The sequence below is a fragment of the Microtus ochrogaster genome, chromosome 5 (genome assembly GCF_000317375.1).
Source record: "Microtus ochrogaster isolate Prairie Vole_2 chromosome 5, MicOch1.0, whole genome shotgun sequence".
Classification (NCBI taxonomy): domain Eukaryota; kingdom Metazoa; phylum Chordata; class Mammalia; order Rodentia; family Cricetidae; genus Microtus; species Microtus ochrogaster.
The window spans coordinates 25,152,195-25,176,178 of NC_022012.1; the positions used below are offsets into that span (position 1 = coordinate 25,152,195).

The 23,984-nt window shown below is 50.5% G+C and overlaps 1 protein-coding gene across 1 annotated transcript; it reads left to right on the plus strand.

Moving 5' to 3' along the window:
• The first annotated feature begins 1,391 nt into the window (after positions 1-1,391).
• On the plus strand, positions 1,392-21,217 carry Adamts8 (ADAM metallopeptidase with thrombospondin type 1 motif 8). Its single transcript, XM_005346985.2, has 9 exons — positions 1,392-2,319; positions 9,562-9,801; positions 10,807-10,942; positions 11,526-11,693; positions 13,161-13,465; positions 15,348-15,531; positions 17,676-17,848; positions 17,959-18,134; positions 20,135-21,217. The coding sequence occupies exons 1-9, from the start codon at positions 1,552-1,554 to the stop codon at positions 20,703-20,705; spliced, it is 2,721 nt and encodes a 906-aa protein (XP_005347042.1). The 5' UTR covers positions 1,392-1,551; the 3' UTR covers positions 20,706-21,217.
• The last annotated feature ends 2,767 nt before the right edge of the window (positions 21,218-23,984 follow it).

Sequence of the window (23,984 nt, forward strand, 5' to 3'; positions counted from 1 at the left end):
ATACGCAATTTGTTCATTTTTGGTAAAGAGTTGAAACAATGATGCCTTGCATTCCCCCTACCTCCAGGAGTGCATCACCCAAACTTCCAATTTTCTGTGCTGGATGAAGGAAATTTTGCACCTTGAAAGTTCTCAACGGGTGTTCATATTGCTATAAAAGCAGAGAGAACTTGAGGTGTCAGGGCTTCTGTCAGCTGTGGGCACCCTCAGCCGCATAATTGGGGGGAGGTAAGCTGGCAAATAGTGTGTCCTCCGTGCTGGCCGCTCAGAAAGGGCACGGAGTGGGGGTGGGGGCTAAGCCTTGGAGTGGTACTGAGAGAACAGGCTTCCCAGTCCAATCTAGCCCCGCACCCTTAAGACCGAAGTGGATACCAATGTTGATCGCTCTTCCTGGGTCCCACTCTTCTACCAGAAAATATGGCGTATGGCAGAGTGAATTTGTTTCCCACATATTTATATGTATTTGGAGCTGAGGGCAAGGCGGTAAAGGGGACCTGACCACCTTTCTTCGTGTCACCAAGGCAACTGGCAGAACCATAGGACAGGACAGGCTGGAGAAGCACTTCCTCGCAGGCAAAGGAGGAACTGAATGGTATCGAACCCACTTTGCCTCTCTGATGGTTTACTGCTCACTGCCCCACCCTCCTCAGAAGCAAGCAATTGAGAGTTCTTTCTAGCCTTAACAAGGTTTTTTTTTTTTTAAGATCTCCAGTGGCCTTAGTGACCAGCGTGATTTCAGTGTGACTTTCTACCTCTCACTTGTGTTTTACCATTAAAGGCTCTGGAATCGTCTCCAAAAACCTCGTTTAACACTGCCAGGTCTGTGCAGGAATCTGAATACTGCCGCGAGACCAATGCAGAGGCCTCTTCGAGAGAGTGTGCCTGTCCCCTGTACCTGACTCCAGCACAGGAAGAGGCTAGAGTCTCTCCCCCACCTCCACCCTCCACCCCCACCCCCACCCCAGGACTTGCCTTCAGGGGCTGCCCAGCATTAGAGAAATTGGCTTGGGCCTTCCCGTGGAAAGAAAGAAAACAAACGTTGAAGTTGACACTTAACTACTTAACTATGGGGAGGGGCTCACTGACTCCTGATTGGTTTTACATTTCAACCTTTTTTTCCCCTCCTCTCCCTCTTTTCTGTTCCTGTCTCTGACCCCAGGGGAGGGAAAACGGGAATAGTGAGAGATCAAAAATAAACCTCTTATGTCAAAGCCGGGAAGGAAGTATAAATACAAAGGGCTCAACAGCCCACTCGGTGCTTCCCGAGGAAGGAGGCGACTGCACGGGACAGCGCGGAGGAGAGCGCTCGCGACCCGGGGCGCCAGCTGCTGGAGCTTTGCTAGGTTGGCTGGCGGGCGCAGGAGGAGCGGGCTGTGCGAACCAGAGGGGCCGCCAGGGGACCGCCGCGCCTGCTGCCGCTGGCCGAGTCGGCCTCCCCATCTGATTGATCATTTTTCCTGGAGAGAGCGGCCCGGCCGCCTTGGGCCACCAGCACCTGCCTGCGCGCGGCTACCTTCTTCCCTCTCCCGCGCTCCGCAGCCCTCTGCCCTCATGCTCCGCGACCCCACCGCCGCCCGGTGGCCGCCCCTCCTGCTGCTGCTGCTCTTGCAGCTGCCGCCGCCGCCACTTGTCTGCGGCGCCCCGGCAGAGCCAGGAAGCGGGTCGCAGGCCTCGGAGTTACTGGTGCCCACGCGGTTGCCGGGCAGCACGAGCGAGCTCGCCTTCCACCTGTCCGCCTTCGGCCAGGGCTTCGTGCTGCGCCTGGCGCCTGACGCCAGCTTTCTGGCGCCCGAGTTCAAGATCGAGCGTCTCGGGGGCTCGGGCGCTGCGACCGGGGGCGAGCCAGGGTTGCGCGGTTGCTTCTTCTCTGGCACAGTGAATGGGGAGCGAGATTCGCTGGCTGCGGTGAGCCTGTGTCGCGGGCTAAGCGGCTCATTCTTGCTGGCAGGCGAGGAGTTCACCATCCAGCCACAAGGCGCTGGGGACTCCCTGGACCAGCCTCACCGCCTGCAGCGCTGGGGACCGGGGCAGCGCCGGGAGGACCCCGGGCTCGCTGCCGCTGAAGTCTTTCCCCTCCCTCAAGGACTCGAGTGGGAGGTGGAGATGGGTAAGGGACAAGGACCGGATAGAAGTGACAACGAAGAGGACAGGGAGCAGGACAAAGAGGGGTTTCGCAAAGAGACAAAAGACTCCAGCGAACTGCCACCACCCTTAAGATTCAAAACTAGGAGCAAACGGTTTGTGTCCGAGGCTCGCTTCGTGGAAACACTGCTGGTGGCTGATGCGTCCATGGCTTCCTTCTATGGGACCGACCTGCAGGTAGGAGAGACTTCCACGGACACTAACAATCCATAACATCCTTCTCTATCCAAATGACTTTCAATTCTTCCCTTCCCACTGGGGCGGGGGGGGGGATCTTCTAGCTCCCAAGCCCAACCCCAAAGGGGACTTTCTCCTTTCTGAGAAATAGCAGGAACTCCATTAACTTCTGCTATCCCGGCTTCCTACTTCCCAGCCCCTAGATCCCTTCCAATTTACAGTAGAGGTGCTGACTCTGACTCTCCGGAGATGCATCCCGAATCTCCCGCAGTCCCCAGGCACCTGCTTCTCCCAAAAGAGATAAAAACTGCACTTTTTTTTTAAGAACGCTGCTGCTCCTGGGCCTGCTTCCCACAACCCTCTACTGTCCGTGACTCTCTGGGGCTCCCTAGGACAGGAAGCTGGGTTGGGACAAGGTGGCTGTGACTGTCTTTGGGTACACAACCGAGGTTCCTGTAAGTGAAAGACGTTAGAGGAACCTGGAAGCAAGCTGTCCAACTTCTGTGCGCCCAGCTGGTTCTGATCAAGGGGCACGGGCTACCTTGCCAACCTGGCGCTCAGCCCTGGCAGAACTTGGCAATGCCAGCATCCAGTACAAGAAGGGAGGAGAACAGAATTTCTGCCTTGGGGGCTCAGCCCAGAAAACTGAAGTTTCAGTGAAAGGGGAGGGAGCTGGGCTAAAGGATGAACTTTTTCTGTCTGTGTCTAAAGGACCCAGAGCTAAGCTTGGTCCACTCAGAAACCCCCAGCTCAGAATCAGCTTTCAAACGGCCTGGGCAGAAAAACTGAATCCAAGCAGTAGCCGAGCGTTTTTTTTAACGACATGCAGTTGGTGCTGACTCAGCAAGATGCGCCCACAATACCTCCCTCCCCAGACAAAACAAAAATCTTACCAGAAGGAGAAGCGGTAAGGGTCGCATCTTCCGGAACATATAGAAACAAATGTTAACTCAGCTAGAAGAAGCTGACCTGCTCAGAGATCCCAGTTCCCCCAGTCAGGGACCCCAGCACTATAGCAGCCCAGTTTGTGGTGGTGTCCTTGATTAGGGTCCTCATTCTAGACTCAAACTGTGCCTGACTGTTGGGGGTGCCAAGGACGTGGGCATTACCTTTGCGGAATGGCCAGACAAGGGGACAGCCAGCCTTCTGCTTTTCATCTGGTCCACCTTTCTGTTATGAAGATGTGCTCCATGAGACAGTCCCAGTGAAAACCGGGAGGAGAGGGCAGGAAGGGCTGCGGGTGGAAGTCTGCATGATTGCTCGTCTATCTAGTGCACAGACCCATTAAACCCGGGGCAGGCTTCCTGCATGCTTTTTGTGGTATTGGCTTTGCTCAGAGCCCTGCAAGACAGCCCTGAGCCATCGGAGCCTTGAGGTTTAATCTGTGCTGATGTCATATTTGATTCTCTGCCTACCCTAAGAGGAGGCACCAGCCACTTCTTCTGACTCCTTTCCCCCAGGAAGTATTGGAAATATAGAATAGGGTGAAGAGAGGACTTCCCAATTCACCAAGACCTGTACACCTGGCTCTAGGCTCCTTCAGGAACAAACCCAGAGCTAAAACTTACATCTATGCCCAAATTAGACCAGTCTCTGACATCTGCTTGACAGCCAAAATGTAGAAAGACCAACAAGAACACGGAGAAACTGCAGGAAAGTAAGTTTTTCAGAACTCAGAGCCAAAATGTCCTCCCTAGCACCTCTCCCAGCTCCTCATTTAAACGCTGAGATGTTAAACATTTCCTTCAAGGATGTACTTGGCATCTCCAGAAACCACAGCTGTCCAGCCTCCAGAATTCCCGAGCTACTGAAGCAGGACATCTGGTTCTGGCCAGCTCATGCTGACTTCTGCTTGAGGTCCAGGTTTGTTGCTCATACGAGTTGACTTTCTCTGTGAAAACCACCAAGTCCTGATATTTCAAGATCTGGCTTGTTCAACCCTCGACCCCAGCCTCCCTACAGAAGCCAATCCTTAAATGTAACCTGCAGGGATCCCCTGAGCGATTCATTCACACCAATAGATTGCACTTTGGGGTGTCTTTGAGTCACAAGCAGGCAATGGTGATGACAAGAGCCCCTGATTTTCCAAGGAACAAGGACAAGGTAATGGATTCTGGCCTATGCATCTGTGAAACTGCTTCATGATGAGCCAACTTCTGGAAGATTCAGTCATTCCCTGACCGTGTTTCATTTACAGGATGGTTTTACATGCATGACCTCAATGGAAATGCTTGTGAGAGAGGCAGAGGAGGAATATGCAGCTCAAAGAGGACGTGTGACTACTTTCCTAAGGTCACACTGGTAGGTGTGGCAAATCTAGCTTGCCACACCTCCTGGATTTCCTGAGCCCAAGTCTAGCATTCTCTGCTGCTGTACCATGCTGCGTCTTCTCATGAGGAAGACCTGTGGTTCTAGCCACACTCTCATGGTTGCCTACTTTGTGGCATGGCTCCTTAAATCTGGCAGTCTCGGGATGTCCCACCAAGGTGCCAAGCCCTGTTCTGAGAAGAAACCACCTTTGTCTTCAAAGCTTCAAGAAAGAGTCAGCTATGATCCAGTCTGGTGTCACTGCTGGCGACAATGACATTTAACAGGGCTCTGCAACTGAATTCACTTAATCCCTTCACGAGGAGGGCCCCTGCCCCCCACCTTATTACCTGGCTTCAGAGTTAAGGGCTCATAGTAAAACAGTCTCAGAGATGCATAGACCAGAATCCATTACCTTGTCCAAGTTTCTTGTTGTCCCTTAGAGGATCAGGGACCCTTGTCATCACCATCGCCCTCCCAGTGACCCAAAGAACCCCCCCCCCAAAGTGCCTTCTATCTGTGTGAATGAATGGTCCAGGGAATCTCTGCAGGTTACATTTAAGGACTGGCTTCTGTAGGGAGGCTGGCGGCGGGATGATTAAGCTGGGCCTTAAAGTCTCCAGACTTGGTTTTCTCAGAAAAAGTCAACTCGTATGAGCAACCCACCTGGACCTCAAGCAGAAGTCATCATAACCTGGACAGAACCAGATGTCCTGCTTCAGTAGCTCGGGAATTCTGGAGCCTGAACAGCTGTGGTTTCTGTCAGAGTTGGGACAACTGAGGGCTTTCTGAAAAGAGGGACCACCTCGGGAGCGTCCATTAACTTTGTCTACATCTCAGGTGCTACTAAGTGTCCCGTGGGTAACCTTGGAGTAGAACAAAGTTCCAGCAGTGAGCAGACCTCCTGAGCCTTCTCTTCAGCAGAGAGGGTCTAGGAGTGGTGCTCTTCTTCCCCAAAACAGACTGGAGCACTCCCAGATGTCAGGGTCCTGAGAGATGATTCCAGGAACCGGCTGTTGCAACCATCTCATTTACCTCTACCTTCTAGAGTGAAGGCTTCCTACCAGCCCTAGTACTATAGCTATCCTATACAATGGATTGCCACGAGGATCTCTGCCTGGTAGCCTAAATAAAAAGACAGTGTCATCTCTTGATGTCAGCAGTGTGATAGTTTGAGTGATAGACAGGTATTGGCTTCATCAGCTCTGTAACTATGTCAGTCTTCTTGGGTGGAAGACTGCTATGTTATATTAATTATGTTCAGCCCATCTTCTCTACAAGTCCTTTCTGTCTCTCGCACCTGCTGCAGTCAGAGTGAGCAAAGATACTATTTCCAAAAGAAAATGTCCAATATCCTAACCTTGGGGGTGGAATGTAGATCATGGCAGGGTAGCTCGGCATTCTTATTTGCTTGCAAACTTTGGGTTTGGTTTTCCTTGTAGCAGCCAAGACTGATAGTAGTGTGGGGCCAGGAATATAGACTTAGGAAAGACGAAGTCGCTGAGAGTTTCTAAGCAAGCATCTATCTCTCTGTACCTTGATTTCTTCACCAGGGAAAAGGGAGCAGGCATACCCAAGCGCTGAGACTGTCTCGAGAATGTAGCAAAGCGTGGAACCCAACTGTGCTCAGCAAGGCACAGCTATTCCTAGGGTTGTCTTTGGTGATAAAATCCACTTGTCAGCATGAGTCTACTATGTGGCCACACATACTAGAATGCGCTTAGCCACTGCTTTTTAGCTTTGCTGTCCCGCAGGGCAGAAAGAAAATCTTTGCGATTGCCCCAGCTCTGAGTTCAAGGTCGGGTTCTGGCGGTTGTGGATAAAGCTAGCTTTTGCAACAACACCTTTTGCTGGTTGGGGAGCATGGTGAGATGAAGGATGGCTATGTGAGCCTTGCTCTTTTCTCTCCCTCTGCTTCCCCCATTCCTCCTTAGAGCACTATCCCAGAGCCTAGCATCACACCTAGAAGTAAGAGTAAGGATGCCATGTGTGGACATACATTGCCACATCCCCAGGCATGCCACACGGGATTTAGTTTAGCATCCATCATGTGCGAGCAAAGGTGACGCTGTAGACAGGATGAGAAGCTGCTGATAGTGTACTTTGCCGAGGCTTAGTCTCTCCAAGGATCCCAAAGGTAGGCTTTGACTGCCATAGGAACATCCAAGAACCTGGGGAAGGAAAGGTCTTGCTTGTAGCCCAAAGAATTTTGTGGGTGGTGACAGAGAAGACTCCCACAGAAGTGCTTCCTTTACCTAGGGAAAATTAAGTTGTTTGACTTTCCTTGAGTGTAGTGGTTATGGGCTTCTACCGCTCTGGGAGAGTTCTGAGGGTTGCCTGCCAAACACCAGGGGCCTCAGTCAACAGGGGGAAGAATCTCACTCCTAGTCTTTAGCTCACAGTTTGTGCTTGGGTAGTAAGCAGGCAGGTATAAATAGACACCAGGTGGCAGAGCAAGCAAGCCATCTGACCTTTTCTTTGACTGGCACCTGGGCCTGCTCCCTGTATCTGTAAGTCAGGTCTGTCCTTCAGGACCCGGAGAACAGATGGGGAATCAGAAGCTCACAGGCTCCAGGTGACATGCCTCGCCCAAGCTCAGTAATCCTTGTCCCTGGCGAACGACGCCATGACTATGATGCAGAGTCCTGCCACTAGAAGACCCAGCTGGACATGGGAGATGGCAAAGATGGTCTGCTCCTCTGTGAGAAACTAGGACTGCCGGTTCTGGAAGGAGCAATGGATCACGGAGTCTTTGTGGTCCTCCACTACGTAGATTGTCTTCTGAGACAGTGACAAGAAAGGACTTAAGATGTCTTCGTAGCCAGCTGTTGTGTGGACACCATGATTCCCTGGCCATCTCAGCCTGACAAATGCTCAGTGTCTGGAGGAAAGGATCTCATGGATTCCCTATACTGCACTCCCTCCACATAGCCATCTGCCCGTTCCCTGAAGGACTAGCGCTTCATCTCTCGCTTTGAATCTGGTTTGGTCTGGCCAATTTGCACATACAGACCATTCTTGGACCCTCAAATCTTCCAGTTCCTCGTAGTAGACCCCCTTGGTTGAGTACCTAGAAGCCAGCATCTAGGTGTCACACTGTTTTGAACAGACCTCACCCTCCCTAGTTTTCCGATTCTGAGCTTGAACTCAGCAGGAAGAAATCCTGAAAGGATACTTGCAGATTGCTCCAGAAGAGATTCCCAGGAGTTGGTCCAGTCAGATCCTAGCCTCACTAGGTAGACCAGGAGACTGTCTGTCCTCTCTCAAGAAGCAGTGAGGATCTGGCCAGGAACTTGTCTCACAAGCTACCATTCCTCAGGACTCACCCCGAGTTGCATAATGATGTGGTTGCATTTTTCCCCTCAGCCATCCAACTCAGGGAGCAAATGCCAAGTTGCAGCTTCGCTGATAAGATATTTACATCAGCCTAAACAAGCTGGGGCGCATGGCATGCCGAGTAACCTGAGCTCAGAAGCCAGCCAACCGGTTTGTAGGACTAAGGAAACATCTGTTGCCTGCAGGATGCACAGACAGGTCCCATTCATAAATGGAATACACCTGGAACCCCCACACATGACCTTCCTCGATGACTGTCCCCGCCACAGCCTTTCCTGTCCTGCTCCCACTGTTAAGACCACAGGAGAACAGAGAAAGGGGCTGAGGGACGGGGGGGGGGGGGGGGTGAGACTCCGGGGAGGTAAAAGGGCGAAGCATGCCAGCGACTGCTCAGCTGGCCACACCATGGACTCAATGCATGCCAGCTTGTCAACCTTTGTCTCTGCCTCCGAAAAATAATCCATGAGGTCCCCGAGGCAGGACAATAAGCTCCCAGCTGGCCTCCCCTCAAAGTCTCCGAATGCAGCAAGAAAGCAGTTGGCAGCTCAAGGATAGGCCGGAGGCCAGCTAATGACGTAGGCCAGCAGGCCCTTCGGTCCGCCTGGGTGGAGCTGAGAGCAGGTGGGAGCCTCAGCATGTGGGGCTCATTAGGCCCTCTGGCTTCTCTCAAGCCCTGTATAGGAGGGAATAATTCGCGAGGAGGGTGCAGGAACTGTCCAGGCAGAAGGCAGAAATCTGAACTCTAGGGACCTCTAAGGGGGAGTGTGGACCTCAGACACATACCTGGGCTGGTAGCTTGACTTTAAGGGTAGTGTGATCCACAAGGACTTTTTGAACTGGACTGACTCATCTATAAGCAGAGTGGCAATGCCTGGCCTGCAGTTACTGTGAGAAGCTAACGAGGTAGTCTGTCAACTGTGGCCAAAGACTACTACAGAGTAGCTGCTGCTAAGGGTAACTATTGGAGCAAAGTCTTCAGAGTTAGCAGTTCCCATGCTAAAAAGTAGAAATTATCCCCATGAACACAGGAGAATGCTCGGACAGATCCTAAGAGGGAAATTCCACTGACTGTGAATCTTCAGACTGTTGCTTCTGGAGGGAAGCCAGGGAAGATGGGGGTGTTTGGCCAGGAGCCACCTGGTGTGCTGGGCAGTCAGAATAAGCCATCCAACCCAAGAGAACTTTTTATTTACGGTTCCAACGCAACACCCATGCTCCGTGTACAGCTGCTGATGTGCTCGAATCGTTGCTGGTGCAATGTTAGAACGACTACGTTGAATTTTAATTAATTACCAGGAAGCAGATGACCCCCTGAGCTGGTCTGGATGTGAAATGCTTAAGTTTTGTGATCAAACAGGTCAGATGATAGTTCATTAGCTTTGTGATCTTGGACTAGCCACTGAGCCTTGTACTTCTTTTCTGGGGAAATAACACCGAGCCCTCAAATGTTTGCCTAATGCTCACGAGATGCTGCACGTCTAAGACTCAGCCCAGAGTCTGACGTGTGAGATAAGCGTCTCCTAATAGGAGGCGGTAGCATTGGGTCGTCAAGGACGGGAGCGTGATTAGTGTTCTCCCACTCTTCCCCCACCCTGGCAGAACCACATCCTCACAGTGATGGCAATGGCAGCCCGAATCTACAAGCATCCAAGCATCAGAAACTCCATCAACCTCGTGGTGGTAAAAGTGCTGATAGTGGAAGAGGAAGGCTGGGGCCCCGAGGTGTCGGACAACGGTGGGCTCACCCTGCGCAACTTCTGCAGCTGGCAGCGGCGCTTCAACAAGCCCAGCGACCGCCACCCGGAGCATTATGACACCGCCATTTTGTTCACCAGACAGGTGTGTGGGCTGAAAGCCCGGGGGAGATGGGATGGGCAGATCAGAGGGAGAGCTTCGAGGCCTGCCCAAATGTGGGAACTGTCCTCCTGCTGGCCCCAGCTGGACGTCGGAGGCCTCTTGCTGGAATGACGAGAAGGAGGTCATGAGGACAAGTGGGAGGCCATTGCAAGGGGAGAAGAATCTCAGAAGGGCTCTTTTCCAAAAGTTTGTGACCAGCTGTCTGCTGAGGTCATACCAAAAGGAAGCAGACTCAAGCTGCCCTGGGAGAGGTCTGGAAATGGGAAAGGGGTTCCGTCTCCAGTCTGGTTAGGGATCCCCGGGGTTTTCATATAGGATGGCTGGCTGTGGTGACTTAATTAAAGCGCTTTCCTGAAGGCCATTGGGCACAGGCATGTATACCAGGCCCTGCCTACTGCATTAGCCCTCACATGAGTCACTAGTGCAAGTGAGGTGGTGGCTTACCCACTTTGCAGCTGAGGTAACTGAGGCACCAAGAGACCATACAGCAGAAGTGCCCACAGTTAAACCCAAGCAGTCTTACAGAAGGGGCAGACTCCAAGCAATCATGAAGGTCTGCCTCCCAAAGCAAACCTTTGAAATCCCAGCCAAGCCAGTTGTTACTCGGTGCCCCCCTCTTGCTGCCGTGTGTGTGTGTGTGTGTGTGTGTGTGTGTGTGTGTGTGTGTGTGTGTAGTGCTGGTGTTGATGTTGGTATTGTTTTAGCAATGATGTGTTTCTTGGGCCCATCTTCAAAAACAAGGATAGGTGAACTAGCTGTCACAACCAAGACAGAAAAATCAAGAATACAGGATACCTAGGTGGGATGTCTAGATGTCTAGAAGCTGAGCTCTACTGATTATCCCATTCTTTTTAAAAAGCTTCAGATGGCGCAGTAATGTGTATACCATCAGGTAGTGTTTCTCAGAAGGCTGAGTGAGACACTAGGCACGCACTTCTGTCCTCCATGCCTGTCTCTACAACCTAACGTGCTCTCTTCACCAAACAGAACTTCTGTGGGAAGGGTGAGCAATGTGATACCCTGGGGATGGCAGACGTCGGCACCATCTGTGACCCCAACAAGAGCTGCTCCGTGATCAAGGACGAGGGACTGCAGGCAGCCTACACTCTGGCCCATGAGCTAGGTAAGACTTGTCACACCAGAGCTTCCCTCACACGTCAGAAGAAACTGCCTCTTTCACGTCCCCAACTGCCTGGATTCTGAGAAGAAAGCAAGCTCACAGGTAGCCATTGACAACATGGTTCTATGTAGACAGACATTGTACTTGATATCAGTGACTCCACTCCTACTCTGAGCATAAGACCAAAATGCGAAATTGGTATCCTGGACCATCAGCACCATTACCCAGAGAATGCCAACACGTGGAAGAAGTGTTAGGTTACCATGATGATGTAAGTAAACTAAGTAGGTAGGCTTCGTGGGGAGACAGGTTATATAGAGAGAGCTGTGTTAGACAACCAACAGTAGAAATGAACAAGAGATCCAGAGAAATCGCCCAAAAAATAAAGGGATCTCAAGACCTGAGAGAAAGACCCAAAACAAAACTGTTCAGGGAATCTGTGTGGCCATACCAGTGGGGACATGGTGACAGGAAAGGACCCTCAGCACTGCTGGCCACATAGGGAACATACGGGCAGGACAGGGCACCTGGAGGTGTGGGCAGCTGGAATGGACCACAGTTCTCTGCTCCTCCCACCCCCATCCAGGGCACGTTCTCAGCATGCCCCACGACGATTCAAAGCCCTGTGTGAGACTGTTTGGGCCCATGGGCAAGTACCACATGATGGCGCCATTCTTCATCCACGTGAACAAGACGCTGCCCTGGTCTCCCTGCAGTGCTGTATACCTCACGGAGCTCCTGGATGACGGTCACGGTAGGCCCCACTCAGCTCCCCCTGGCTTCTCCCCACCCATCAGCTGTAGAGCCTCTTTCGTGACTGCTGGCACCTGCTCTGCCCTGGGGACTCCCTGCAGCTGTGCTTTCTCACAAAGCCCATAGGGTGGGGAGAGACTTCAGAGGCAAGTCATTCTAGAAAGGCATGCTAAGCATCCTCTCGGAATGCTCTTCCTTACCCCCATCTTCCCATAGCCCGAGCTCCGGGCTAGTAGATTTATTCATTCCAAAGCAGAAGGAATTAGTCTGAGAAGGTTGGCTGGAAGCGGTGAGTCTGAGCAGAACGTAGAGGAATGGAAGACTGTTTGTAGTTTGAAAGAGCAGGGAAGAGAATGTTCCAGGCAGACTGAGGATGGCAGCTGAGGAATGGCAGAAAGACTGTGGACAGGTCACACGCCAGCAAGGATCTAGGGCAGGAGTGCCGGGTTCAGGAAGTTGGGATTGTAGAACAAAACAGTGAAGCAAGTGTTCTAGATTCTTCTGAAGGAGGCAGGGATATAGCTGACGTAAAAACGGTAGATTGGAGTTGCTGAGGAATCCCATCTGGACGGAACCTTCATCTGGCGATGGATGGAGATAGAGACAGAGACCCACACTGGAACACTGGACTGAGCTCCCAAAGTACCAATGAGGAACAGAAGGAGGGAGAAGATGAGCAAGGAAGTCAGGACCAAGAGGGGTGCAACCACCCACGGAGACAGTGGGGCTGATCTATTGGGAGCTCACCAAGGCCAGCTGGATTGTGATTCGAAAAGCAGGGGATAAACCCGGACTCTCTGAATATGGCGGACAATGAGGGCTGCTGAGAAGCCAAGGACAATGGCACTGGGTTTTGATCCTACTTCTTGTTCTGGCTTTGTGGGGGCCTAGCCAGTTTGGATGTTCACCTTCCTAGACCAGGATAGAGGGGGGAGGACTTTGGACTTTCCACAGGGCAGGGAACCCTGACTGCTCTTCAGACTCGAGAGGGAGGGGGAGAGAGGAGTGGGGGGAGGGTGGGAGGAGTGGGAGGCTGGGAGGAGGCGGAAATTTTTTTTTCTCAATAAAAAAAAATCTTTAAAAAATAATAAAAAAAACGGTAGATTGTACAGATGTCAATAGTCAGGCTTTATTTGCATGTCAGGGTTCTGAAGTGGGATGTGCTTTAATGGAGCAAGTAGCTGACCATCACTGGATGCATGAGCATCATTGGGAAAGTGTCTAACATGTTCTGGACAGTAAAAGAAAACTCATCCTACAGAAACCTTTGCTACAACTACCCAGAATTAAATGAGCTCTGTGTACGTGGTTGGATGTTGGTGAAGTTTAGATCAAGGTTGAAGAACCCGGGATGCCTAGACACTAAAGAATGATGATTCAGAAATTGGAGCTTTGTGCAGGAGACCATGAGCAGCTGAGAGCAAGGCCCTGCCCTTGTTCTGACTTATTTCTTTCCTCCTGTTCTCAGGAGATTGTCTCCTGGATGCCCCCACCTCGGTCCTGCCCCTCCCCACGGGCCTCCCAGGCCACAGCACCCTCTATGAGCTGGACGAACAGTGCAAGCAGATCTTTGGGCCCGACTTCCGCCACTGCCCCAACACCTCTGTGGAGGACATCTGTGTGCAGCTCTGGTGCCGCCATCGGGATAGTGATGAGCCTGTTTGCCACACAAAGAATGGCAGCCTGCTCTGGGCAGACGGAACACCCTGTGGTCCTGAGCACCTGTGTCTGCATGGCAGCTGCGTGCTCAAGGAGGAAGTGGAGAATCCCAAGGTGAGGAAAGTGGGGAGCAGTTAAAGGGCAAAGAGGAAAGGCTGGAGGGGGAGGCTAGGGCACCACATTTGAGAGTCAAGCTAAGACCCTTAAGGCCAAGCCGCCAGTTATCAGGAGACTACTCATCTTTTAACAAAACAAACTCTAATTACCCCCCACGGGTGAGGAGCTTGGCGGCTTGCTCTGGGTCAAGGGGCTGTGGCCAGGCTGTCTGAGTTTAGCGTCTCCTCCTGGGGTCTGTTTTTGAGCTAATTTGAGAGCGTATGAAGACTGGTGAAGGTGGGCACTAAGAAAAGGGAGCCTGGAAGAATCAGCTATAAATAGAGTGACATGGGATTAGGAACATTCCCTCAAGGTCTGGGTATTCGTAGCCTACCGTGTTTAAGCTGAGTCCCTTAGCAGAAATCAGAGAATAAGTGTAATAGTAAGAATGTCATACTCCCAAAGGAGAAGAGAAGGGATCCGAGTGGCCTGTGTCCAGAAAAGAGGAAACTTGGCCCAGGACAGAGGAAACTTGCATGAAAAACCAAGGCAAAGCCAGTGAGGGTTTTAAGTGGTTCACTTCTTCGCCCTGCTCTTAATACATCCAAACAGCAGGGCTGATCACATTTCTCCTACTGCAAGTCATGGAGCCTTCATGATGAAATACCATCCGATGAGTTTCATAGCCTGGGCCCTGCCCAGCACTGAATCGCCACGGTGGCCCAAGCACATTCCAAGGGCTGTCCTTCGTGGCATGCTCTTGTGCTGAGTTTGGGAGCCTTCCTGGGCTGTGGAAGCCACACACTCTGATCCAAAGCCTGTGCTGGATTCCAGCTCGCTCAGCCAGTTCCTGTTCTCCCATTCATCCTCTTCTCATGGTGTCGAGAGAAGAGGAGGAGGGTCCAACCACCCATCTCAGTGGCAGGGTGACATTAAACAGCCACAGGATCCTCTGTCCGTAAAGTGAAAAGGCAGCATTGGAAACTAGCTTTTGTATGTGGTGTCATGCCTGTCAAATGAAGGCACCACGGCTGTAGGATTTTATATTCAGAGCAGGAGAAGGGGAAGATGCTGTGAAAAATCATGGGAGTGGCTTCGTTCGGGGCAGTGGTGCCCTTTGAAAGTTTGCTTTCTTTTTCTTTCTTCCTTTGTTTAGTTCTTAAGTCTTCTGCTTTCATTTTTATATGAACAAAGCATTGATTTAGTGATAGAACAAAAATTAATTTAGAACTCTCTATGGAGCTATCAAAGAAAAGGCTTTGTTCTTGTAAGTCAGTTGTAAACTTGGAAGCGATTCTGTTTTGTTGCCCAGCACTGTCCTATCCCTGGAACCAGCAGCTGATAGAATCGTGGCAAGACCTCTCACTGGCCATGACTTCAGATCAAGGGTTCTCAGCCTTGCTGCTTGTGACCTCTGGAGCTGGAAAGGCTTTGGGGGGATTGTGCACTGCTGGTTATTTAGAAGAATCTTTGTCTTAATCCTCTAGGTGCTAGTGACATATTATCCTCCCTTAGTGAGGCAATCACACTGACTCCTTGCTCCTCCCATAACGAACAGCATAGGGCCCAATGGATACCTACTGCACCAGACCCAAATTTATCCATAAAAGACTCAACCTCATACTCATTCAGCAGCTATGGTGTTGAGCACTTGACTAGGGTAAGGTGCTGTTTTATATGAGAAGTCACAGCAAACAGACCCACCACAGTCTCTGTTCTTCCTAAGCCACACCCAAGAAAGCTACACTATCATTAAACAAGCAGTTGAAGTCATTTACAGAACTCCATACATTCAGATGAGAATAACTAAATGAGGAAGTCGGGTCCGCAGTCAACAAGTGGCATAGACCCTGAAGTCTGCTCCCCTTTGGTCCTGATTCGGTGGCATTGTGTGTTGCAGGCCGTGGTAGATGGAGACTGGGGTCCATGGGGACCCTGGGGAGAATGTTCTCGCACCTGTGGAGGAGGAATACAGTTTTCCAACCGTGAGTGTGACAATCCAGTGCCTCATAACGGAGGAAGGTTTTGCCTGGGTGAGAGAGTCAAGTACCAGTCCTGCAACACAGAGGAGTGTCCACCAAATGGTAATTACCTGCCAGAATAGCCCATGGTGTAAGTGCAACAGATTTCAAGAGGAGGGACAGGGGAGTCTTCCCAGGAGTAGAGTTGAGTCCTGATCCAAATTTACACAGATTCTGCAAGATGCCAAGCTTGGGGACAGTCTTCAATCACCCAGGGCAGCTCCTCCTTTAGGAAGAGGCTGGTAGTAACAAAGAAGGGAGATTACTCCTATCCTGATCTCTGAGCTGTAGAGAGACAAAGCGGGCCACTCCCCACCAAATCTGCCCAGAAGTAACCTTTGGAGAGGGTCGTGCAGAGGGTAATCATCATCTTAGAAGCATCTGAATCCTTTTCTATGCGCAGATGGAAGACGTTCCCAAAGCAAGTGTCAGAGTCAAACCTCCCAGGTCTCTCCAGTCAGCAATCAGCTCAGGCAGGAGAGAGCATCTCTGAGTGTGATTCCTGGACACATTCCTTCTGCAAAGAGCTGCCCATCTTCCTGTGGGGCCATGGTGACTGCCTGTCAGAGCCTTCCCAGGAAAGAGCACCACCTCTGCGCGCCCCTGCTGAGGTCTATCCCCTAGGTCATGCTAGAAGGCACACACGTGTGAACTCGGATGTGGAAAAGTGCAGTCACCAACTTAGGAAAGGGAATCAGGAATTAATTTTTTTGCCCCCATCCCTTCCAGCACCAGTTTGGGCAACTCCAGGAAGTTTTAGCAGTGTGAAAAGACAAGGGGAACTTTAGGAGAATTTCTCCTAAGTGCCAAGATGCTCTGGCATTGGGCTGGGTGTCTAGTAGGGAAACCTGTAGGCTCCGAAGTTAAGCAGGGAGGATCAGCAATTGCATGAGGCTTTCAACATTTTTCTCTGGTGTTGAGAGTCTGCAGAGTAGGCATGGAGGGCAGGTGACAGTATGATTTCACATGCCCTGAGATCAGCCAGTGCCTCTATGTGTCCATAGCTATAACCGATATAGAAGCTAGAAACAGACAAGGCATGGTCTCTGTCCTCAAGGACTTTGCAATGTGATTAGTGGTAAATTCTTTTACTTCGTCTTTGAGGCAGCAACCCTGGGCTTATGAGGAATTCAGGGAAAGAAACTCAAAGACTTTAGGTCCAAGGAAGGCCCAGAGGATGATATATTGATGAGACAGGAGGGAGGTACCAGGATAAGGCAGGTATGAGATGTACTATCATTTGTTCAAGTGGAGCCAAGCAAAAGGTAGCAGCACAATGAAGCCAGACCACAAAGGTCCTTAGAGCCTGAAACAGCATCTGCAAGTTGCCCATGGCAGCTGTCCTATCACTTTGAAGCTTTTGCAGATACAGCAAGGACCCCTTCGGCGGTATGGACTCTCAAACTCAGCACTGTACATCTGTGTTTAGAAGTCTCCATGGGCCATTTGGATGCACAGCCAGGGTGGAGAGGCATGGAGGAAGAGCAGGCTTATTTCAGGATTGTGAAAGGGAATCACTCACATCGGAAGGGTAGATTTGTCTGAAGGCAGTGCACATACACCTTCATGTATGAGAACCGTGGAAGCACTGGGGCCCCAGAGGGTGGCATGAGGCCTGGGCCTGGGATTATGGAAGTCGTATGCACGTATTTGAAACCACCAATTTCCTGAATTTGGCAGAGGGTGTCATGGTACATTAGAAACAGCACAGAGAAATGCTTGAATGTTCAAGATGCCGGGGTGCCAGTCTCATTCTGGAGCATAATAAATGCCAAATCAAACCAGAATAAGATAATGCTGTTGGGGGGGAGGGGTAATTATAGTACCTGTAGATGGAGCTCTCCCATAGATATTCAGAATCACAGAAAATGAGATGTAGAGGCAAGACCAGAAACGTCAGTGAGTCTTTGCCACCCGTCCGTCGTTACTGGGGAAATCAACACAAAGCATAGTTAGCAAAGTCCTGAAAATATAGCTCTGTAGCAGTCACACGTGCCAAGATGGAAAGGGTGCTTGTACCAGAAAGCCCAGGGTGAGGCTGGACGGCCCCTCCCCTTGGCTCTTTGAGGGAGGGTCCCTCAAAGCACCCTGGTGTGTCTAGAAATAATGGACCATGTCTGTGTCCGAAGCCTAGAGAAAGAAGGGGCCCTGCATGCAGAGCCCTTCGGCAACTGTGTTACTCCCGTGCCCTTCCTTGCTCTTCTCAGGCAAAAGCTTCAGGGAGCAGCAGTGCGAGAAATACAATGCCTACAACCACACTGATCTGGATGGGAATTTCCTGCAGTGGGTCCCCAAATATTCAGGAGTGTCCCCCCGGGACCGATGCAAGCTGTTCTGCAGAGCCCGGGGGAGGAGTGAGTTCAAAGTGTTTGAAGCCAAGGTAAGACTCTCCTGGATTCAGACAGGGATAGGGGCACAGGGACATTTTGTCACCCCTGCCTGCAGACTGCTTCTGTGTGCAACGTGTCTGTCCCCTCTTTCCTTTCCCAGGTGATCGACGGCACTCTGTGTGGGCCGGATACTCTGTCCATCTGTGTCCGGGGGCAATGTGTTAAGGCTGGCTGTGACCATGTGGTGAACTCACCTAAGAAGCTGGACAAATGTGGGGTGTGTGGAGGCAAAGGCACTACCTGTAGGAAGGTCTCCGGTTCTTTCACCCCCTACAGGTGGGTCTCCCAAGTGGCTGTACCTAGGCAGAGAAACGTAAGGGGCTTTGGGCGCTGCTGGCCTCAAGTGGAAATTGTGGTGGCTAGTTAACAGATGTGTAGATGGGAGGTGGGGGATCGTATAAGTGCTTCCAGACCCTGGTTCTCTGCAGACTGTCAGTAGCCATCTCTCCTCACAGTCATGGTCAGGAACTCCTGAGGTAGGAGGTATAGAACGCGTGGTATAGGATCTGACCACGGAAAGGATGGTACTGGGGCAGTCGCTGTTTTCTTAGTGCTGGGGACCACACAGTCAGGAATGTGTCCGCTCTGAGTTGGAGGAGAGCAGCACTGAGTAACACGGGACGCAGACACAAAAGACTCCTCCAGGCTGGTTATGGAAAGGACGTCTAACCTTAAAGCAAGTGAGCCCGGTCCTTCTGTGACGAGCTCATCCTCAGAAAAAAGAGCACAAACCAGTGCCTCAGTAGCCTTGGGAATCTAAGGACTCAGAGCGCTCACGTACAAGCACCCCACAGGCCTTAGAGCTCCTGGGGTGTCCCAAAGTGCTTTCATTCTACCGGGCAAGGCCAATTACTGTTATTCCCTACCTTAGGGTCGGGGAACTTACACATGAAAAGATCAATTGACTTTTCTAAGGTCACATTGAGAGCTAGTGATAAACAGAAAGAAAACTTGGAATTCTTTCCTCCCTTCCGCTGTACAAAGATTAAACCTAGAGCATCTCTGTGTATTCATGCGGCTTTGCAGCATTCGAGTTTCCAGTCGAGCCGCAGTACCTCGGAGGTTTTGCCACTTTGCTAACAAGTTTTCTACCTAGTGAAGTTTGCTCTGTCTTTCTCTGTGCTTCTCCCTCTCTCTTTTCCTTCCTTCTCCTTTCCCCTCTCCCTCCCTCCTCTTCCATCTTCTCCTTTCCATGCACATATTTTATAGTAGCGCCTATCTCAAAAAATAGAACCACTTCGTTGCAGCCAACTTGGAAGTATTTTCAAATTTAAGCTCAAAATAAGTAGAGAAAAAAGCATGAGCTATTCAGTTCCTGGGTCCATTTGGGCCCTTCCTCCTAGGTCTTAGACATATGGCCTTGGATACTCTCCCTAGCCTTAGACTGGCCCCAGCTGGATATAGAGAAAGAATAGCAAGAAATCCACCTGATGGCCCTCCTCAATAGCTTATCTCAACCCTGTGTAACCCAAATTCCCAGAGGAAGACAAGGGACTAAGTTCTGACATTCTACATAAACTACAATGAACTGGAAGCATTTTCCCCAATAAAGATGGTGCTCATGTTGTCTGGACACACTCAAGAGATGACTCCAAAGAAGCAAGCTTTATCCCACATCCTTCCCAAGTCCATAGTAACCAAATAATGTATAATGGTTGGCTCAAAGAGGCACTTAATCCTCTGCTCTGGTTGGGTTCTGGCATGAGTGAGGGGAACATATTTTTCCACAAGAGTTTGAGCTTTGGGTCTGGAGGTAGCCATGTCTACCTTTTTTTTTTTTGAGATAGGGTTTCTCTGTGTAGCCTTGGCTATCCTGGAGTTCACCATGTAGACCAGGCTGGCCTTGAACTCACAGAGATCAGCCTGCCTCTGCTTCCTGAGTGCTGCGATTAAAGGCGTGCGCCACCACCACCCAGATCCATGCCTACTTTTACAACTGCAATGTAGCAAATGTATTTGAATTCTCACCTGAACCAAGGAGAGGTCAGGTTGCAGGCACTTTTCTCCTAGGCTCTCCTGTGTTGCTGTCAAGATCTACACATCTAACTGCCTCAATATCCATGGTAGATTTGCCAAACGGAGCAAAAACCCGTGGAAAGCCCAATGCCCAAGACGATTCTGTCTGCGTTGGCAACTAATCTGTTTAGAACTTTGAGGCAATCACTTTAGCATTTGCTAGTTGTTCTGTCTGTTCACTCCCAGCCAGCTGGGGGAACCCATTTTAATTTCCAGGCTAGGAGGCCACCAGCCCTAATAGTGTTTTCATCTCCTCATAGTTATGGCTACAATGACATTGTCACCATCCCAGCTGGTGCCACGAACATTGATGTGAAACAACGGAGTCACCCCGGGGTCCGGAATGACGGCAGCTACCTAGCACTGAAGACAGCCAACGGGCAGTACCTGCTCAATGGCAACCTGGCCATCTCTGCCATAGAGCAGGACATCTTGATGAAGGGGACCATCCTAAAGTACAGTGGTTCCATGGCTACCCTGGAGAGACTGCAGAGCTTCCAGGCCCTGCCAGAGCCACTCACCGTACAACTCCTGACGGTGTCTGGCGAGGTCTTTCACCCCAAAGTAAAATACACCTTCTTTGTTCCCAATGACATGGACTTCAGCGCACAGAATAGCAAAGAGAGAGCAACCACCAACATCATCCAGTCGCTGCCCCATGCGGAGTGGGTGCTCGGGGATTGGTCTGAATGTCCCAGCACTTGTGGAGGCGGCTGGCATCGGCGGACTGTGGAGTGCAGGGACCCCTCAGGCCAGGCCTCTGACACCTGCGATGAGGCTCTGAAACCTGAAGATGCTAAGCCCTGTGGAAGCCAGCCATGTCCCTTATGATCCCTTTGGTGGAAACGTCGCAGCCTCCTGGACTTGGGCTACCAGGGTGTATAGACAAGGGTCCCCTCTGAGGTGAAACGACATATCAAGATGGCTTGGCCCTTCCCGGCCTCCTGTTACTGCAGCTCTTTGAGTACTGCCTAATTCATAAGGGAGAGGAGAAGAGGGTACGAAGGTAACAGATCCAAAAGTTGACTGTCCGGTGGACTGGAACTTGCTTAGGTTCAAGTAGAGGGTATAGGTTAAAAGGTAAAAGTGCACTTACTGATTCAAATGGGAGACTTCAGAGCCAGCCTTTTTGCAAAGGACTAGCAACGTTAAATGAAAAAAGAAGAATTTGTTTTCTATTTGGTTTCCTCAATAATCAATCTACCTCACCATGGGGGGGAAATCAGTACGTGAGAGGTATGAGGGCAGATGTTGTAAATATCAAAGCAAGTTCTGTGGCTTTCTCCCAGTTGTCTTCAGAAATGACCATGAATATCTTTTGTGTGTCCCAGCACTCGGGAGGCAGAGGCAGGCAGATCTCTGTGAGTTCGAGGCCAGCCTGGTCTACAAGAGCTAGTTCCAGGACAGGCACCAAAAACTTCAGAGAAACCCTGTCTCAAAAATCCAAAAAAAAAAAAAAATTCAATGTCTAAAGGGGGGTGGTGTCCATCACAGGGTTATGGAGAGTCACTTGTCCTCAGGCTGCCACCTGCTGGGGCGGACCCATTTCAACTATTTATGCAAATATGTGTCTGAACTAAAGCGTGATCTTATGCCAATGAAATTGTCTAGTCCAGTTTATTACTTCTTTGGAAAGGGCAGAGACCCAGCATCCCAAAGCAAAGGCTAAAACAAGCTTTCCTGGAGCACACATGGGGCAACTATCATCTTCCCTGGGTATCTTCAACTCTCAGTAGGAAGGCAACTGCCTCAGGTTCTCACAAGCCTACTACACCCATCTCATGCAGGCAACTGTTCATCTGTGTGAGCTACACCAGTGGTTCTCAAACCAGTGCCTTCCGAGGGTTCAATCCAGCATGATGGTGTCTGTGCTTCCTCAACCACCCAGGAAATATGAAGGCTGCTGCTTTAGAGACCGCATTTCAAGAACCCTGCATTAGAGAAAATTCCAACCTTTAAGTTATGGTAGTTTTTAGTCCCTCTGGGATCCCTGTTTTTTTCATTGCTGTTCATTTTGATTTTTGGTTTTTTTGTTTGTTTGTTTTTGAGAGAGGTCTCATGTAGCCCAGACTGACCTCAAACTCTCTATGTAGTCAAGGGAGGTCTTGAACTTCTGACCCTCCTCTCTCCACCTTCTCAGAGATGAAATTGCAGGGATGTACCACCGTGCCTGGTTTCTAATTGTTTTTATTTATTTTTGAGGCAGGAGCTTGCTATTCTTGAGAAAGAGTATCATCCTATTCAGCAAGCTGCCCATCAATCCTCTTATATGCTGGCCTGCTCATTTAAGGTAAACACACACACACAAGAGCCTCTCACCTTCTGCCTAGGGACCATCACTCCAGTGACATCTGCACCTGCTCAGCACCTGACCCCCACCACATCTCATCCATATCTCACAACTCCCCAATGAGAACCTATTAACCTGGAATAACAGTGCCAATCTGCTACCCACTGGAAACCCCGAGAGCCTCTAAAATCCTGTCTTCAGAGCTCCAGAAAAAAGCTCAAGGCTCAGAAAAGCTCCCTGGATCAATCTTCCGCATGCGGAACTCGGTCCTTGGTCACAAATGGATGAGAAGAAATGGACATTTAAGAAAAAGGCGGCGTCCTAGGAGCCAGAGAGATGGTTCAGGGGATAAAGTACTTGATGCACAGGTGTGAAGCCAGATCTCCTGTACCCATGGAACAAACCGAGTGCCATTGGCAGCCTGCCTGTAATTCTGAAGCTTGGGAGGCAGTGACAGGAACGACAAGCAAACGGAGTAGAGTTTACAGTAACTAGAGGAGCTAGATTATTGTAGATTAGTAGTAGATTAGCTAGAATAAACCAATCATCAAGCTCCAGGTTCAGCAAGACACCTCAATAAGGAAAGTGGAAGGTAATCAAGAAAGACAGCTGATATCAACCTCTGACCTCCACATGCAACCACACACACACACCACGGAGACATAAACATGCAAAAAGAAAGAAAGAAGAAAGAAATGACAATATAGCGATAGAAGGGAAATACCTCCATTTACATTGTCCTATTTTACATTACCCTTTTTTCTTGCTTCCAAGTTTCTCTCAAGACATGGGACATGGGCAGACATGCTGCTAAACTGAGCCCTGGGGCATATGCCTTTAATCCCAGCACTTTGGGAGGCAGAGGCTGGTATATCTCTGTAAGTTCGAAGCCAGCCCAGTCTACAGCGCTACTTCCAGGACAGCCAGAGCTACACAGAGAAACCCTGTCTTAAGAAAACAAAAACAAAAAACAGAAAAAAAGGACTTAGACCTTTGGGGCACAAGGTAAGGCCAGTAGGATTGCAGCTACTACTGTCCCCTTAACTGGTCCCCAGATGGTGGCAGTTGACATCTGCTTTTTCCTGTCTGTCTAGTTTTTAGGTGAGTAGGAGGCTGAGCTTACCTAAATCTAAACATGCGGGCACACACAGGCATGTGGTTGATGAGCGATAAACACTGTTTCCCCCACCACCACCCGCTTTGCTGCGCCCCAGTTTGCTGAGCCTGATGTGTGTTTCTGCAAGTCTTCATGCCTTCCGCTTCTCATCCTCCCCCGGATAATCAAAGACAAGTGTGTCGCCCTCACTAACTCCCCTGTCAGGCAGCTGTGCCATCCCGGCTGCATGCATCATTACCAGACACAGCTCTTGCCCTGGAGTTCAGCTGGCAGCGGAGCTGCCGATGTGCAAAGCAGAATGGAATCCAGCTTGGCTCTCCCTTGACGTGTGGGCTCAGCAAGGCTCACAGAATACATACTTGTTTGTGTCTGGAAATTCAACAGCTGTGGCTCAGTACTCAGCAAACAGAGCTATGGTCAGCCCTGGCCAGCCGCGGCCACCCTTTAGCTCACAGGAGGAGAGGCTGTATTTCCTCTGCTGAGAGTTTGTCTTCTCTAGCCATTGCTTCATTTTCTAGCCAGTGCTTGAAGGAGGCCCAAAGGCCCTAACTCGGCAGGTAACTCAGCCATTAATCTGGATATTCCAAAGGTAATGCATTAGCATCGAGTGCCCCCCCCAACTCCTGCCCAACTTCTCATCCTTAAAATAAGTAAACCCAAAATTAGCCACTGTAGCACACCTATGCAATTCCAACACTCAGGA